The sequence below is a fragment of the Leucoraja erinacea genome, unplaced genomic scaffold (assembly GCF_028641065.1).
Source record: "Leucoraja erinacea ecotype New England unplaced genomic scaffold, Leri_hhj_1 Leri_401S, whole genome shotgun sequence".
In the NCBI taxonomy this organism is placed as follows: Eukaryota; Metazoa; Chordata; class Chondrichthyes; order Rajiformes; family Rajidae; genus Leucoraja; species Leucoraja erinaceus.
In genome coordinates, this window is record NW_026576302.1 from 33796 (window position 1) to 50932 (window position 17137).

Genomic DNA, 17137 nt, shown 5'->3' on the forward strand with positions numbered 1-17137 from the left:
TCTCCAGCACTATTGTCCACCTGTGCTGTACTTTCTCTAGATCCGCTCTGTGACTCCGCATCTAACAACTACCCCGAGCAAAGACATTTCTACAGCTGAGAATCAACTCTATAAACTAAAGTAATTTTCCCCTGGTCTGTGTGACGAGCTTGTTTGTGAAACGCAGGGAGTTCCTGTTTGACACAGCTGTGGATTTTGCTTCCTGCGCACTGTTTAAAGGCCGTGGATTTGTTTAGTCCGGGTATGTGTGTGGACTTGGTGTGTGTGACGTGCTGCGGTGGTTTACACTGTGGCAGGCCACGTACTGCTGAAGGCATCTTGTGTTGGTGGCCCTCAGCAGTTGTAGCAGTCATCCTCCTGCAGTTGGACAGGGCCCTGGTGAGACCACACCTGTAACCATATAATAACCATATAACAATTCCAGCACGGAAACAGGCCATCTCGGCCCTTCTAGTCCGTGCCCAACACTGTACTCTCACCTAGTCCCATCTACCTGCACTCAGACCATAACCCTCCATTCCTTTCCCGTCCATATACCCATCCAATTTATTTTTAAATGATAAAATCGAACCTGCCGGCCTCCACCACTTCCACTGGAAGCTCATTCCACACAGCTACCACTCTCTGAGTAAAGAAGTTCCCCCTAAACTTCTGTCCCTTAATTCTCAAATCATGTCCGAACCTCTTGTTTGAATCTTCCCTACTCTCAATGGGAAAAGCTTATCCACTCTGTCTATCCCTCTCATCATTTTAAAGACTTCTATCAAGTCCCCCCTTAACCTTCTGCGCTCCAAAGAATAAAGACCTAACTTGTTCAACCTTTCTCTGTAACTTAGTTGCTGAAACCCAGGCAACATTCTAGTAAATCTCCTCTGTACTCTCTCTATTTTGTTGACATCTTTCCTATAATTAGGCGACCAGAATTGTACCCCATACCCCAGAATTGGCCTCACCGATGCCTTGTACAATTTTAACATTACACCCCAACTTCTATACTCAATGCTCTGATTTATAAAGGCCAGCGCACCAAAAGCTTTCTTTACCACCCTATCTACATGAGATTCCACCTTCAGGGAACTATGCACAGTTATTCCCAGATCCCTCTGTTCAACTGCATTCCTCAATTCCCTACCATTTACCATGTACGTATGGAGTATTGTGTGCAGTTTTGGCCTGTTGGCCTTCATAACAAGAGGAGTTGAGTACAGGAGCAAAGAGGTCCTTCTGCAGTTGTACTAGACTGAAGTGAGACCAAACCTGGAGTATTGTGTGCAGTTTTGGCCTGTTGGCCTTCATAACAAGAGGAGTTGAGTATAGGAGCAAAGAGGTCCTTCTGCAGTTGTACAGGGCCCTAGTGAGACCACACCTGGAGTATTGTGTGCAGTTTTGGTCCCCTAATTTGAGGAAGGACATTCTTGCTATTGAGGGAGCCCAGCGTAGGTTCACCAGGTTAATTCCCAGGATGGCAGGACTGTCATATGCTGAGAGAATGGGAGCAGCTGGATTTAGAAGGATGAGGGGATCTCATTGAAACATGTAAGATTGTTAAGGGCTTGGACACACTAGAGGCAGGAAACATGTTCCCGATGTTGGGGGAGTCCAGAACCAGGGGCCACACACACACAGTTTAAGAATAAGGAGTCGGCCATTTAGAACGGAGACGAGGAAACACTTTTTCACACAGAGAGTTGTGAGTCTGTGGAATTCTCTGCCTCAGAGGGCGGTGGAGGCCGGTTCTCTGGATACTTTCAAGAGAGAGCTAGATCGGGCTCTTACAGATAGCGGAGTCAGGGGATATGGGGAGAAGGCAGGAACGGGATACTGATTGGGGATGATCAGCCGTGATCGAAGGGCCGAATGGCCTCTACTCCTGCACCTATTGTCTATTGTCACAGGGAACACAGAACATTATTCGTAGCACAGGAAGAGGCCCTTCAGCCCACAAGGTCCATGCTGGACTTGAGTTGAAATCTCTGCTGCCTGCATGTGATCCGTATCCCTCCCTTCCCTGCCCGTCAAATGTCCAGTCTAAATGCCACCATCATACCTCCCTCCCACCATCACCCCTACCCCTACAGCTTTTTCCACACAGTGTATGGAACGAGCTGCCAGAGGAGGTAGTTGAGGCTGGCACTCTAACAAGATTTAACAGACATTTGGACAGGTACATGGATAGGAAAAGTTTAGATGTATTGTCTGCTTTGTGTTCTGACTGTGTTGGCTACTGGACATCTGGATTTCCCTGAGGGGATTAATAATGTATTTATCTCTCTATCTAGAGGGTTAGACGAGGCATTTTAGACAGCATGATTTCCTTTTCAGCTTGGGCAGTTTACACCCCAGCGGTATGAACATTGACTTCTCTAATTTCAGATAGCCCTTGCTTTCTCCCTCCTTCCCCTTCCCCTCCCCCTTCCCAGTTCCCCTACTACTGTCTCCACCCACACTCTCTCCCCCCCCCCCCCCCCCCCCCCCCCCCCCCCCCCCCCCCCCCCCCCGACATCAGTCTGAAGAAGGGTCTCGACCCAAGACATCACCCGTTCCTTCTCTCCATAGACGCTGCCTCACCCGCTGAGTTTCTCCAGCATTTTTGTGTCTCTCTTCAATTTTATGCAGCATAGAAACATAGAAACATAGAAATTAGGTGCAGGAGTAGGCCATTCGGCCCTTTGAACCTGCACCGCCAATCAATATGATCATGGCTGATCATCCAACTCAGTATCCCGCACCTGCCTTCTCTCCATACCCCCTGATCCCCTTAGCCACAAGGGCCACATCTAACTCCCTCTTAAATATAGCCAATGAACTGGCCTCAACTACCCTCTGTGGCAGAGAGTTCCAGAGATTCACCACTCTGTGTGTGAAAAAAGTTCTTCTCATCTCGGTTTTAAAGGATTTCCCCTTTATCCTTAAGCTGTGACCCCTTGTCCTGGACTTCCCCAACATCGGGAACAATCTTCCTGCATCTAGCCTGTCCAACCCCTTAAGAATTTTGTAAGTTTCTATAAGATCTGCTTTTAGATATGCATCTGCTGTTCTTTCTCACCCGCGGGGCCTGTTTCCTTGTTCTGTGACGTATATGGCACAGCCTTGAGGAAGATGGGTGCGCAGGGCCTGGGATAGTTAGTTTGGTTTGGAGATACAGTGCGGGAACAATTCCCATTGATCCCGCACCGACCGACCAGCGATCCCCGCACATTCATTCTATCCTACAATTGTTTACCCTCAAACCCAGTCTATTAAAACCTTCAAACCCGTGGCTCTTTGGAGTGTGGGAGGAAACCGAGGATCTCGGAGAAAACCCACAGGGAGAACGTGCAAACTCCGTGCAGACAGCACCCGTGGTCACGTTGGAACCTGGGTCTCTGGCTCCGTGAGGCAGCAACTCTACTGCTGGGTTATTGTTGACGAGAGGGAAACATAGAAACATAGACAATAGGTGCAGGAGTAGAGGCCATTCAGCCCTTCCAGCCTGCACCATTCGCCATTCAATATGATCATGGCTGATCATCCAACTCAGTATCCCATCCCTGCCTTCTCTCCATACCCCCTGATCCCTTTAGCCACAAGGGCCACATCTAACTCCCTCTTAAATATAGCCAATGAACTGTGTGGCCTCAACTACCTTCTGTGGCAGAGAATTCCACAGATTCACCGCTCTCTGTGTGAAAGAGGTGCACAGGCCAACCAAATCTCTCTGCCTCCTCTCCCTTCACACAGAGGGCGGTAGGTGTATGGAACGAGCTGCCAGAGGAGGTAGTTGAGGCTGGGACTAAGTAAGTAAGTGCGTTTATTGGCCAAGTATTCACATACACGGAATTTGCCTTGGTGCTCTGCCCACAAGTAACAACATGACGTACAGAGACAGTTACAAATGACTCAGAAAACACTAAACATTAATAATAATAAAACATCAATGATAAAAACATATGGCTGATTATAAATCCATTCTGGTGCATTGGTTTCTGCAAGAGATCTGAAAAAAAAAATGGAGCAACTCTGAAAATAATTAAAATAAGAGAAATAAGACTCTATAGTTGTCAGAGTCAACAGTAATTTTTAGAGCGGTTACTTAGCGATAAACAAGATGGGATGTAGTTTACTATTTTCAATGTTTAAAAGCATTAAGGGTCCCCTTTAGTTTTTTTTATTGATTGACAGATACAGCAGGGAAACAGGCCCTCTGGCCCATAAGTCCACCTGTTCACCCTAGTTCTACTGGTGAGAGGAAGGGTCTCGACCCAAAACATCACCAATTCCTTCTCTACAGAGATGCAGCCTTCCCACTGAGTTACTCCAGCATTTTGTGTCTATCCACTATTGATCAAACATAGAAACATAGAAATTAGGTGCAGGAGTAGAGGCCATTCGGCCCTTCGAGCCTGCACCATTCACCATTCAATATGATCATGGCTGATCATCCAACTCAGTATCCCGTACCTGCCTTCTCTCCATACCCCCTGATCCCTTTAGCCACAAGGACCACATCTAACTCCCTCTTAAATATAGCCAATGAACTGTGTGGCCTCAACTACCCTCCGTGGCAGAGAGTTCCACAGATCCACCACTCTGTGTGTGAAAAAAGTTCTTCTCATCTCAAAGGATTTCCCCCTTATCCTGAGCTGTGACCCCTTGTCCTGGACTTCCCTAACATCGGAAACAATCATCCTGCATCTAGCCTGTCCAACCCCTTAAGAATTTTGTAAGTTTCTATAAGATCCCCTCTCAATCTCCTAAATTCTAGAGAGTATAAACAAAGTCTATCCAGTCTTTCTTCATAAGACAGTCCTGACATCCCAGGAATCAGTCTGGTGAACCGTATCTGCACTCCCTGTATGGCAATAATGTCCTTCCTCAGATTTGAGAGACCAAAACTGTCCTCAATACTCCAGAGCAACTCTGAAAATAATTAAAATAAGAGAAATAAGACTCTATAGTTGTCAGAGTCAACAGTAATTTTTAGAGAGGTTACTTAGCGATAAACAAGATGGGATGTAGTTTATTATTTTCAATCTTTAAAAGCATTAAGGGTCCCCTTTAGTTTTTTTTACAGCAGGGAAACAAGCCCTCTGGCCCATAAGTCCACGCCGACTATTGATCACCTGTTCACCCTAGTTCTACTGGTGAGAGGAAGGGTCTCGACCCAAAACATCACCAATTCCTTCTCTACAGAGATGCAGCCTTCCCACTGAGTTACTCCAGCATTTTGTGTCTATCCACTATTGATCAAACATAGAAACATAGAAATTAGGTGCAGGAGTAGGCCATTCGGCCCTTCGAGCCTGCACCGCCATTCAATATGATCATGGCTGATCATCCAACTCAGTATCCCGTACCTGCCTTCTCTCCATACCCCCTGATCCCCTTAGCCACAAGGGCCACATCTAACTCCCTCTTAAATATAGCCAATGAACTGGCCTCACCTACCCTCTGTGGCAGAGAGTTCAAGACATTCACCACTCTCTGTGTGCAAAAAAGTTCTCCTCACCTCGCTCTTCAAGGATTCCCACTTTATCCTTAAGCTGTGAGCCCTTGTCCTGGACTTCCCCAACATCGGGAACAATCTTCCTACATCAAGCATGTGAACCAACAGAATACCCGCCTGTATAGCCAACTATATACCCAAAATATCAGACTATAACAATATCTAAAAGATGCTTGGACAGGGACAAGGATAGGACAGGTTTGGAGGGATGTGGGCCGAATGGGCTGAGCTTGGACGGGGCATTTTGTGTGGGCATGGTGAGTTGGGCTGTGGGGCCTGTGTGAGTGTGGAGCCTGTGTTGAGTGTGGAGCAGGCCTGCTTGTGATCCTGCTTGGGCTGAGTCAGGAGTTGGAATCCCATTGTCCTGCCTGCCTGCCTGCCCTGCCCTGCGTGCCACTCTCATATTTCCCCCATCTGCCGTTTTATTTTCATTTCCCAGACTCTCTGAAGTGGCGTAGCGAACCATTCAATTAAACCCACGCTCCCTCAATAAAGAGATACAGATGGTGCTGCCTCACAGGCAATGCAGCGCCAGAGACCCTGGTCCCATCCCGACTACGGGTGCTGCCTGTACGGAGTTTGCATGTTCTCCCCGTCACCTGAGTGAGATCTTCAGTTTCCTCCCACACTCCAAAGACGTGCAGGTTTGTAGGTTAATTGGCTTGGTAAATGTAAACATTGTCCCCAATGTGTGTAGGGTAGTGTTAGCGTGCGGGGATCGCTGGTCGGCACGGACTCAGTGGGCTGAAGGGCCTGTTTCCATGCTATATATCTAAACTAAACTAGTGTGCGGGGATCGCTGGTCGGCACGGACTCGGTGGGCTGAAGGGCCTGTTTCCACGCCGTATGATGACTGGCCTAGCTAAACAAAATCATGAGAGACCCCTTCCACCCCTGCAACGGACTGTTCCAGCTGCTACGGTCAGGCAAACGCCTCCGTTGCCATGCGGTGAGAACGGAGAGGTTGAGAAGGAGTTTCTTCTCAGAGGCAATTCGGACTGTAAACGCCTATCTCACCAGGGACTAACTCTACTGAACATTTTTCCTTCCACTATTTATTATGTAAAAGAATATGTGTGTTATGATTGTGTTTATAATTTGTTTGGTTGTTTTGTTGTTTGTCTTTTGCACAAAAGTCCGCGAGCATTGCCACTTTCATTTCACTGCACAGCTCGTATGTGTATGTGACAAATAAACTTGACTTGACTTGACTTGACTTAGACTTGCAAGCTCCACACAGGCAGCAGCAGAGACGAGGGTTGAAGCTGGAGCCGTGAGGTGGTGGCTCTGCCAGGCCCTCCCTCCTCCCCCGAGGCCTCCTGTCCCTCCCTGCCCTTCTGGGGTGCGGTGGTTTCAGGTGAAGCCTTGTGTCCGCGTGGGGTGGGGTGGGGTGAGGTGGGTGGGAATGAACAATGTAATGAATGTGAGATGCGTGTGAGTGGTTTGTCTGGTGTTTAAACGCTGTGCCTCTCTGGCTGCTTGTCTTGTTTCATCGAGCTTTTGTGGGGTATGTAACCCAGACCTTTGTACAAACCAGCCTCTCCTACCTTGGTAGACAAAAATGCTGAAGAAACTCAGCGGGTGAGGCAGCATCTATGGAGCGAAGGAAATAGGCAACGTTTCGGGCCAAAATATAACGAGGATTTCAGTATAGGAGTAGAGAGGTTCTTCTGCAATTGTACAGGGCTCTGGTAAGACCACATCTGGAGTATTGCGTACAGTTTGGCTCTGGTGAGATTGCGTACAGTTTTGGTCTCCTAATGTGAGGAAGGACATCCTTGTGATTGAGGCAGTGCAGCGTAGGTTCACCAGATCGATCCCTGGGATGGCAAACCGAGTGGAGGTGTTGGGGCAAAACGATCGCCGAGCCTGCACTTGGTCTCACCTTCCATGTCACAGGTTTAAGGTGGGGGGGGGGGGGAGATTTAGTAAGAATCTGTTTTTCACAAAGGGATGTCGGTCTATGGAACGAGCTAGTTGAGGCTGGTAGCGTTGCAATGTTTAAGAAACATTTGGACAGGTATATGGATAGGAAATGTTTAGAGGGATAGGCTGAAGGGCCTGTTTCCACACTGTATCACTCTGGCTGAAGGGCTAGTGTAGACGGGGCATCACTCTATGGGCGTGTGTGGGCATGTTGGGCTGTAGGCCCTGTATCCACACTGTATCACTCTGTGACTAGTGTAGACGGGGCATGTTGGGCAGTGTGGGCATGTTGGGCTGTAGACCCTGTATCCACACTGTATCACTCTGTGACTAGTGTAGATGGGACATGTTGGGCAAGTTGGGCTGAAGGGCCTGTTTCCACACTGTATCACTGTGACTAGTGTAGATGGGGCATGTTGGTCGGTGTGGGCTAGTGTTGGGCTGAAGGACCTGTTTCCACACTGTATCACTCTGTGACTAGTGTACATGGGGCAAGTTGGGCTGAAGGAAGGGTGTTTCCACACTGTATCACTTGGGCTGTAATGGGGCTGTTTCGTGTTGCTGTAGACCCTGTATCCCACTGTATCGCTCTAGTGTAGCCGGGGAGTTGGGGGCAGGCCTGTTATCACTCTGGCCTAGTGTGTGGGCAAGTTGGGCTGGCTGGACCCTGTTTCCACACTGTATCACTCTGTGACTAGTGTAGATGGGGCATGTTGGGCTGAAGGAGGGGCCTGTTTCCACACTGTATCACTCTGTGACTAGTGTAGATGGGGCATGTTGGGCTAGTGTGGGCAAGTTGGGCTGTAGACCCTGTATCCACACTGTATATCTCTGTGACTAGTGTAGATGGGGCATGTTGGGCTAGTGTGGGCAAGTTTAGATGTTTCCACACTGTATCACTCTGCGACTAGTGTAGATGGGGCAAGTTGGGCTGAAGGAAGGGCCTGTTTCCGTGCTGTGTGACACTGTACGGCTATACTCTACACTGATGTATTTGTCTCTGTTTACCACCTGTTGTACTTGTGCATGGCCTGATTGCACGCCTGTACGGTACAATTTGACTGGATGGGGCACAGAGAAAGCGTGTTGCTGTATCTCGGTACACGTGACAATAATGAAACACTACCAACCCCACTTGCTCGCTTGCTCGCTCCGACTGAAGCTTGCTTCGTGCTGCACCGAGCTGCTGCTGCTGCTGCTGCTGCTGCCTCTCCTGCTTCATGCCTCATGTATCGGTAGCAGATGCTTCCCAAAGAGGGGCACAGCATGTGTCCTCGCCGCCTGCCAGCTCCGACAGATGGCATTGTGGTGAGGCAGAGCCATTACTCGCACTACAAGCCACCGAGGAGAAGCCAGATTGCCCAGCAGTCCCGCCATTTACTTTAGACTTTAGGCTTTAGGCCCACCGAGTAGTACAGTCAGTACCCCGTCCCTGCCTTCTCCCCATATCCCTGACTCCGCTATCTTTAACAGCCCTATAGAAACATAGAAATTAGGTGCAGGAGTAGAGGCCATTCAGCCCTTTGAGCCTGCACCGCCATTCAATATGATCATGGCTGATCATCCAACTCAGTCTCCCATCCCTGCCTTCTCTCCATACCCCCTGATCCCCTTAGCCACAAGGGCCACATCTAACTCCCTCTTAAATATAGCCAATGAACTGTGTGGCCTTGACTACCCTCTGCGACAGAGAGTTTCAGAGATTCACCACTCTCTGTATGAAAAAAGTTCTTCTCATCTCGGTTTTAAAGGATTTCCCCCTTATCCTTAAGCTGTGACCCCTTGTCCTGGACTTCTATCTAGCTCTCTCTTGAAAGTATCCAGAGAACCGGCCTCCATCGCCCTCTGAGGCAGAGAATTCCACAGACTCGCACAACTCTCTGGGTGAAGAAGTGTTTCCTCGTCTCCGTTCTAAATGGCCGACCCCTTATTCTTAAACTGTGTGTGTGTGTGTGGCCCCTGGTTCTGGACTCCCCCAACATCGGGAACATGTTTCCTGCCTCTAGCGTGTCCAAACCCCTTAACAATCTCATATATGTTTCAATGAGATACCCTCTCATCCTTCTAAACTCCACAGAGTGTACAAGCCCACAGCCGCTCAGATTCAATTTTTAATTGTCATTGTCAGTGTACAGTACAGAGACAACGAAATGCATCTCACCACATTCTCTCAGCATATGACAGTCCCGCCATCCCGGGAATTAACCTGGTGAACCTACGCTGGGCTCCCTCAATAGCAAGAATGTCCTTCCCGATGGGAGAGGGGGGAAGTGTCTCCCATTCTCTCTCTTGTACAAAAAGTGGTAAAGGTTTGTTATTGTCACAATACACAAGTGAAAAGCTTTATTTTTGCATTCTGTCCAGATAATATGTTGCTATACATCAGATATAAAGATACTGGGTATCTTGGCCTTTGCTATGTCTACTGTACTTGAGTTTGACTTGGTTGCCGAGATCCTGTCAATGGTGGCAAATCGATGGATAAATGTCGGGGGGGGGGGGGGGGGGGAATGGGGGATGAGCGATGAGGGCCCCATAACTTAATTGCTGATCACATGTCTGTGCTCTGATGCCCAGGGTTTATCCCCCTCATCTTCCAGCCTTCATCAACGCCCCCTCTCACTCTCTCTCCCTCTCCCCTTCTTTCTCCAGGACTGGCAGCCCCCTTTCGCAGTCGAGGTCGACAACTTCAAGTTCACACCCCGAATTCAGCGGTTGAATGAATTGGAGGTAAGTTGTACACAATCTACAGTAGACAATAGGTGCAGGAGTAGAGGCCATTCGGCCCCATCGAGCCAGCACCGCCATTCATTGTGATCGTGGCTGATCGTCCCCAATCAATAACCCGTGCCTGCCTTCTCCCCATATCCCTTGACTCCACTAGCCCCTAGAGCTCTATCTAACTCTCTCTAAAATCCATCCAGTGACTTGGCCTCCACTACCCTCTGTGGCAGGGAATTCCACACATTCACAACTCTCTGGGTGAAAAGGTTTATTCTCACCTCAGTCTTAAATGGCCTCCCCTTTATTCTAAGACTGTGTGTGTGTGGCCCCTGGTTCTGGACTCTGGTGAGACCACATCTGGAGTATTGCATACAGTTTTGGTCTCCTAATTTGAGGAAGGACATTATTGTGACTGAGGCTGGACTCGCTCAACATTGGGAACATTTTTCCTGCATCTAGCTTGTCCAGTCCTTTTATAATTTTATATGTTTCTATAAGATCCCCCCCTCATCCTTCTAAACTCCAGTGAATACAAGCCTAGTCTTTTCAATCTTTCCTCATATGACAGTCCCTCCATCCCAGGGATCAATCTGGTGAACCTACGCTGCACTGCCTCAATCACAAGGATGTCCTTCCTCAAATTAGGAGACCAAAACTGTACACAATACTCCAGGTGTGGTCTCACCAGGGCCCTGTACAACTGCAGAAGAACCTCTCTACTCCTATACTGAAATCTTCTTGTTATGAAGGTCTACAGGCCAAAACGGTACACATACTCCAGGTGTGGTCTCACCAGAGCCCTGTACAACTGCAGAAGGACCTCTCTACTCCTATACTGAAATCATCTTGCTATGAAGGCCGGGAGGTGGGTCAGCTGATCCCGCACAGAATACGCTGAGGGGGGGGTGGGGGGGTGGGGGGGGGGGGTGGTGGGGGGGGGGTGGGGGGGTGATTTTTTTTTCCCTGATGTTTTTGACCGATTCTCCGCATTCTTCTTCCCCCAGGCACAGACGCGAGTCAAGTTAAACTTCCTGGACCAGATCGCCAAGTTCTGGGAACTCCAGGGGTCGACGTTGAAGATCCCCAATGTGGAGCGGAGAATCCTCGACTTGTACAGCCTCAACAAGGTAACGCTGGCCCCCGCTGCCCAACATGCCCCCTCTACACTAGTCCCACCCCGACCAACATGCCCCGTCTACACTAGTCCCACCCCGCCCAACATGCCCCATCTACACTAGTCCCACCTGCCTGCGCTTGGTCAATATCCCTCCAAACCTGTCCTATCCATGTACCTGTCTAAATGTTTCTTAAACGTTGGGATAGTCCCAGCCTCAACTACCTCCTCCGGCAGCTCGTTCCATACACCCACCACCCTCTGTGTGGAAAAGTTACCCCTCAGATTCCTATTAAATCTCCCCCCCCCCCTTCACCTTGAACCCGTGTCCTCTGGTTTTTGATTCCACTACTCTGGGTAAAAGATTCTGTGCGCGTCTGTCTACCCCGATCTATTCCTCTTGATAGATCTATGCCCATCCTCTACCCCATTAGATTCTCCATGCTCCACTGCTGGGGGTCTGTGAATATAATATAATAGACCCAATCCCGATCATTCCTCTTGTGATCTTGCAGGAGTAGAGGCCATTCTCTCCTCTCCTCCCCTCTCCTCTCCTCTTAGAAACATTGACAATAGGTGCAGGAGTAGAGGCCATTCAGCCCTTCGAGCCAGCACCGCCATTCAATGTGATCATGGCTGATCATTCCCAATCAGTACCCCGTTCCTGCCTTCTCCCCATATCCCCTGACTCCACTATCTTTAAGAGCCCTATCTAGCTCTCTCTTGAAAGTATCCAGAGAACCGGCCTCCACCCCCCTCTGAGGCAGAGAATTCCACAGACTCACCACTATCTGTGAGAAAAAGTGTTTCCTCGTCTCTGTTCTAAATGGCCGACCCCTTATTCTTAAACTGTGTGTGTGTGGCCCCTGGTTCTGGACTCCCCCAACATCGGGAACATGTTCCTGCCTCTAGCGTGTCCAAACCCTTAATAATCTTATATGTTTCAATGAGATCCCCTCTCATCCTTCTAAACTCCAGAGTGTACAAGCCCACAGCCGCTCCACATTCTCTCAGCATATGACAGTCCCGCCATCCCGGGAATTAACCTGGTGAACCTACGCTGGGCTCCCTCAATAGCAAGAATGTCCTTCCTCAAATTAGGGGACCAAAACAGCACACAATACTCCAGGTGTGGTCTCACCAGGGCCCTGTACAACTGCAGAAGGACGTCTATCCTCATATACTCAAATCCTCAATAGAAACAATGTCCTTCACTCCTCTTGTTATGAAGGCCAACAGGCCAAAACTGCACACAATACTCCAGGTGTGGTCTCACCAGGGCCCTGTACAACTGCAGAAGGACCTCTTTGCTCCTGTACTCAACTCCTCTTGTTATGAAGGCCAACAGGTCAAAACTGTACACAATACTCCAGGTGTGGTTTCACCAGGGCCCTGTACAACTGCAGAAGGACCTCTTTGCTCCTGTATTGCCGTTGGTGGTGGGAGTAATAATAATAATAATAATAATAATCTTATTTATATAGCACATTTTCAGTCAACTTGCATTGACCCCAAAGTGCTTCACATAATTACATTACATTACACACAGGCAAAGGTGGGTGAAGTGTCTTGCCCCAAGGACACAACGACAGTATGCACTCCAAGCGGGATTCGAACCGGCTACCTTCCGGTCGCCAGCCGAACACTTAGCCCATTGTGCCATCTGTCGTCCCAGTAGATGCGTTGATGATGTATCCACCCTCCCCACCCTGACCCTGACCCTGACTCTCCTCCCTCGTGCCTTGCAGATTGTGGTTGACGAGGGCGGCTATGAGGGCATCTGCCGTGAACGGCGCTGGTCACGTGTGGCCCAGCGTCTGGGCTACCCACCGGGCAAGGGTATCGGCTCGCTGCTGCGTTCCCACTATGAGCGCGTCATCTACCCCTTCTACACCTTCCAGTCTGGAGCCAGCCTAGCGGTGAGTGCCCGGGGGGGGAGTTGATCGCCACGGCTCAGCCAAACCGGCCGGTGGTAGAACATCGGACAGTGCAGCACGCAGGAGCCCACCATGAATAGTTTATTAGTCAAGTATATACACATACAAGGAATTTGCCTTGGTGCTCCACCCGCAATTAACAACGCAACGTACAAAGGGGGAAATCCTTTAAAACCGAGATGAGAAGAACTTTTTTCACGCAGAGAGTGGTGAATCTGTGGAACTCTCTGCCACAGGGGGTAGTTGAGGCCAGTTCATTGGCTATATTTAAGAGGGAGTTAGATGTGGCCCTTGTGGCTAAGGGGATCAGGGGGTATGGAGAGAAGGCAGGTACGGGATACTGAGTTGGATGATCAGCCATGATCATATTGAATGGCGGTGCAGGCTCGAAGGGCCGAATGGCCTACTCCTGCACCTAATTTCTATGTTTCTATGTACAGTATAAGAATGACACAAACATTAAGAGTAAAATATTACAGTGTAGACAATAGACAATAGGTGCTGGAGTAGAGGCCATTCGGCCCTTCCAGCCAGCACCGCCATTCAATGTGATCACGGCTGATCATCCCCAATCAGTACCCCGTTCCTGCCTTCTCCCCATATCCCCTGACTCCGCTATCTTTAAGAGCCCTATCTAGCTCTCTCTTGAAAGCATCCAGAGAACCGGCCTCCACCGCCCTCTGAGGCAGAGAATTCCACAGACTCACAACTCTCTGTGAGAAAAAGTGTTTCCTCGTCTCCGTTCTAAATGGCCGACCCCTTATTCTTAAACTGTGTGTGTGTGTGTGGCCCCTGGTTCTGGACTCCCCCAACATCGGGAACATGTTTCCTGCCTCTAGCGTGTCCAAACCCTTAACAATCTCATATATGTTTCAATAAGATTCCCTCTCATCCTTCTAAACTCCAGAGTGTACAAGCCCAGCCGCTCCATTCAAGTATAGTCAAGTATATACACATACAAGGAATTTGCCTTGGTGCTCCACCCGCAAGTAACAACGCAACGTACAGTAAACAATTAAGAATGACACATAAACAATAATCATTAAGAATAAAAGATTACAGTTTAAACGTGTGAATTAAACAAAATACCCCAGTAAAAGGAGGTTATTGAGTGGAGCGTAGACAAAAATGCTGGAGAAATTCAGCAGGTGAGGAGTGAAGGAAATGGGCAACGTTTCGGCCTGAAACCCCTTCGTGGAAGGAAGCTGTGTTTATGTCTGTCTGTGGCGGCTTTGACAATCCGGAGTCGCCTTCCAGGGGGAAGTGAATCAAAGAGTTTGTGGCCAGGGGTGAGAGGGGTCAGAGATAGAAACATAGAAATTAGGTGCAGGAGTAGAGGCCATTCGGCCCTTCGAGCCTGCACCGCCATTCAATATGATCATGGCTGATCATCCAACTCAGTATCCCGTACCTGCCTTCTCTCCATACCCCCTGACCCCTTAGCCACAAGGGCCACATCTAACTCCCTCTTAAATATAGCCAACGAACTGGCCTCAGCTACCCTCTGTGGCAGAGAGTTCCAGAGATTCACCACTCTCTGCGTGAAAAAAGTTCTTCTCATCTCGGTTTTAAAGGATTTCCCCCTTATCCTTAAGCTGTGACCCCTTGTCCTGGACTTACCCTAACATCGGGAACAATCTTCCTGCATCTAGCCTGTCCAACCCCTTAAGAATTTTGTAAGTTTCTATAAGATCCCCTCTCAATCTCCTAAATTCTAGAGAGTATAAACCAATCTATCCAGTCTTTCTTCATAAGACAGTCCTGACATCCCAGCAATCAGTCTGGTGAACCGTCTCTGCACTCCCTCTATGGCAATAATGTCCTTCCTCAGATTTGGAGACCAAAACTGTACGCAATACTCCAGGTGTGGTCTCACCAAGACCCTGTACAACTGCAGTAGAACCTCTCTGCTCCTATACTCAAATCCTTATGATGATCTTGCCCGCTCGCTTCCTGGCCCTTGCAGTGGAGGGAAGGTTGAGGCCAATAACCTTCTCTGCTGATGGGACGGTTCGCTGCAGCCTCCGGGTGTGTCGTGCTTGGTGGCTGAGCCAAACCAGACCATGATGGAGAAGGTGAGGACAGACTCTACGATGGCCGTGTAGAATTGGTAGATTGTGCTTCCTCAGCTGCTGCTGTGTGACTCTCTCTGCCTGTGTGTGTGTGTGTGTGTCCCTCCCCCCACAGTGCCAGCCAGGCCCCCAGTTTGACAGCGAGGAGAAGGACCGGGAGTACAAGCCCCACAGCATCCCGCTGCGACAGTCCGTGCAGCCCCCCAAGATGAACAGCTATGGGCGGCGAGCCAAGCGGCTCCAGGCCGAGGTGAGTGAAGGACGAGGGGAGGGGGAGGGGTGAGGGGAAGGGGCGATGAGGAGGGAGCTTTCTCCTGAAGACAGGCACAAAAAGCCGGAGTAACTCAGCGGGACGGGCAGCGTCTCAAGTCAAGTCAAGTCAAGTCAAGTTTATTTGTCACATACACATACGAGATGTGCAGTGAAATGAAAGTGTCAATGCTCGCGGAACAACAAAACAACCAAACAAATTATAAACACAATCATAACACACATATTATTTTACATAATAAATAATAGAAGGAAAAACGTTCTGTACAGTTAGTCCCTGGTGAGAAAGGCGTTTACAGTCCGAATTGCCTCTGGGAAGAAACTCCTTCTCAACCTCTCCGTTCTCACTGCATGGCAACGGAGGCGTTTGCCTGACCGTAGCAGCTGGAACAGTCCGTTGCTGGGGTGGAAGAGGTCTCCCATGATTTTGTTTGCTCTGGAGTTGCACCTCCTGTTGTATAGTTCCTGCAGGGGGGTGAGTGAAGTTCCCATAGTGCGTTTGTTCGGCCGAACGCACTACTCTCTGCAGAGCCTTCTTGTCCTTGGCAGAGCAATTCCCAAACCAGATGGTAATGTTCCCGGACAAGATGCTTTCCACCACCGCTGCGGCCGAGACTGAAGAAACGTCACTCCAGAGACGTTTGCCCGTCCCGTGCTGTTACTCCAGCATTGCTGCGCCTGTCATGGGTTTAAACAAGCCCCTGCATTTCCTTGCTGCCAGTCACAGAGGCTGGTCCCGGTGGTGGGGGCAGGGGGAGGGTGTTTGAACGAGGTCCTCGTCTGTCCCCCTGACCTTTCATCTCCCCTCAGACGGAGCCGACAGAGGCAGACATCGCCAAGAACCCCGAGCTGAAGAAGCTTCAGATCTATGGGGCTGGACCCAAAATGGTGGGGCTGGGACTGGTGGTGAAGGACCGAGCCAGCAGGAAGAAAGGTGGGTAGCTGCTCCCCCTCCCCTCCCTCCCCCCTCACCCTCACCCCCCCTCCCTCTCCCTCCCCCCCCTCCCTCCACCCTCCCCCCCCCCCTCCCTCACCCTCAACCTGTCCCCGCTGCTCTCTCTTCCACCCCCCCCCCCCCCCCTGCTTTGCCCCTTTGCCCGCAATGTCCCCACGGCTTTTCCCCCTCTCCCTTTTCCCTCTCTCCTTGCTTTCCCCATTCACTCCATCTCTCTCCCCCTCTCTCCTGCTCCTTCCCTCCCTCCTTCCCCCTCTGCTCTCCTCCTCATCTCTCTCTCTGTCCCTCGTCTCTCTCTCCCTTACCTCTCCTCCTCTCTCTGTCCCCTCTCTCTCTCTCTCTCTGTCTCTCTCTCTCTCTCTCTCTCTCCCTCTGTCTCTCTCTCCCCTCTCTCTCTCTCTCTCTCTGTCTCTCTCTCTCTCTCTTCTCTCTCTCTCTCTCTCTCTCTCTCTCTCTCTCTCTCTCTCTCTCTCTCTCTCTCTCTCTCTCTCTCTCTCTCTCTCTCTCTCTCTCTCTCTCTCTCTCTCTCTCTCTCTCTCTCTCTCTCTCTCTCTCTCTCTCTCTCTCTCTCTCTCTCTCTCTCTCTCTCTCTCTCTCTCTCTGTCTCTCTCTCTCTCTCTCTCTCTCTCTCTCTCTCTCTCTCTCTGTCTCTCT

The 17137-nt window shown here is 49.8% G+C and overlaps 1 protein-coding gene across 1 annotated transcript in view; it reads left to right on the forward strand.

Moving 5' to 3' along the window:
• kdm5c (lysine (K)-specific demethylase 5C) overlaps positions 1-17137 on the forward strand; it is a 73277-nt gene that overhangs the window by 18486 nt on the left and 37654 nt on the right. The window contains 5 exon segments of the mRNA XM_055630500.1: positions 10064-10141; positions 11140-11262; positions 12998-13168; positions 15374-15508; positions 16339-16462. Coding sequence (XP_055486475.1) covers positions 10064-10141; positions 11140-11262; positions 12998-13168; positions 15374-15508; positions 16339-16462 — 631 coding nt within the window.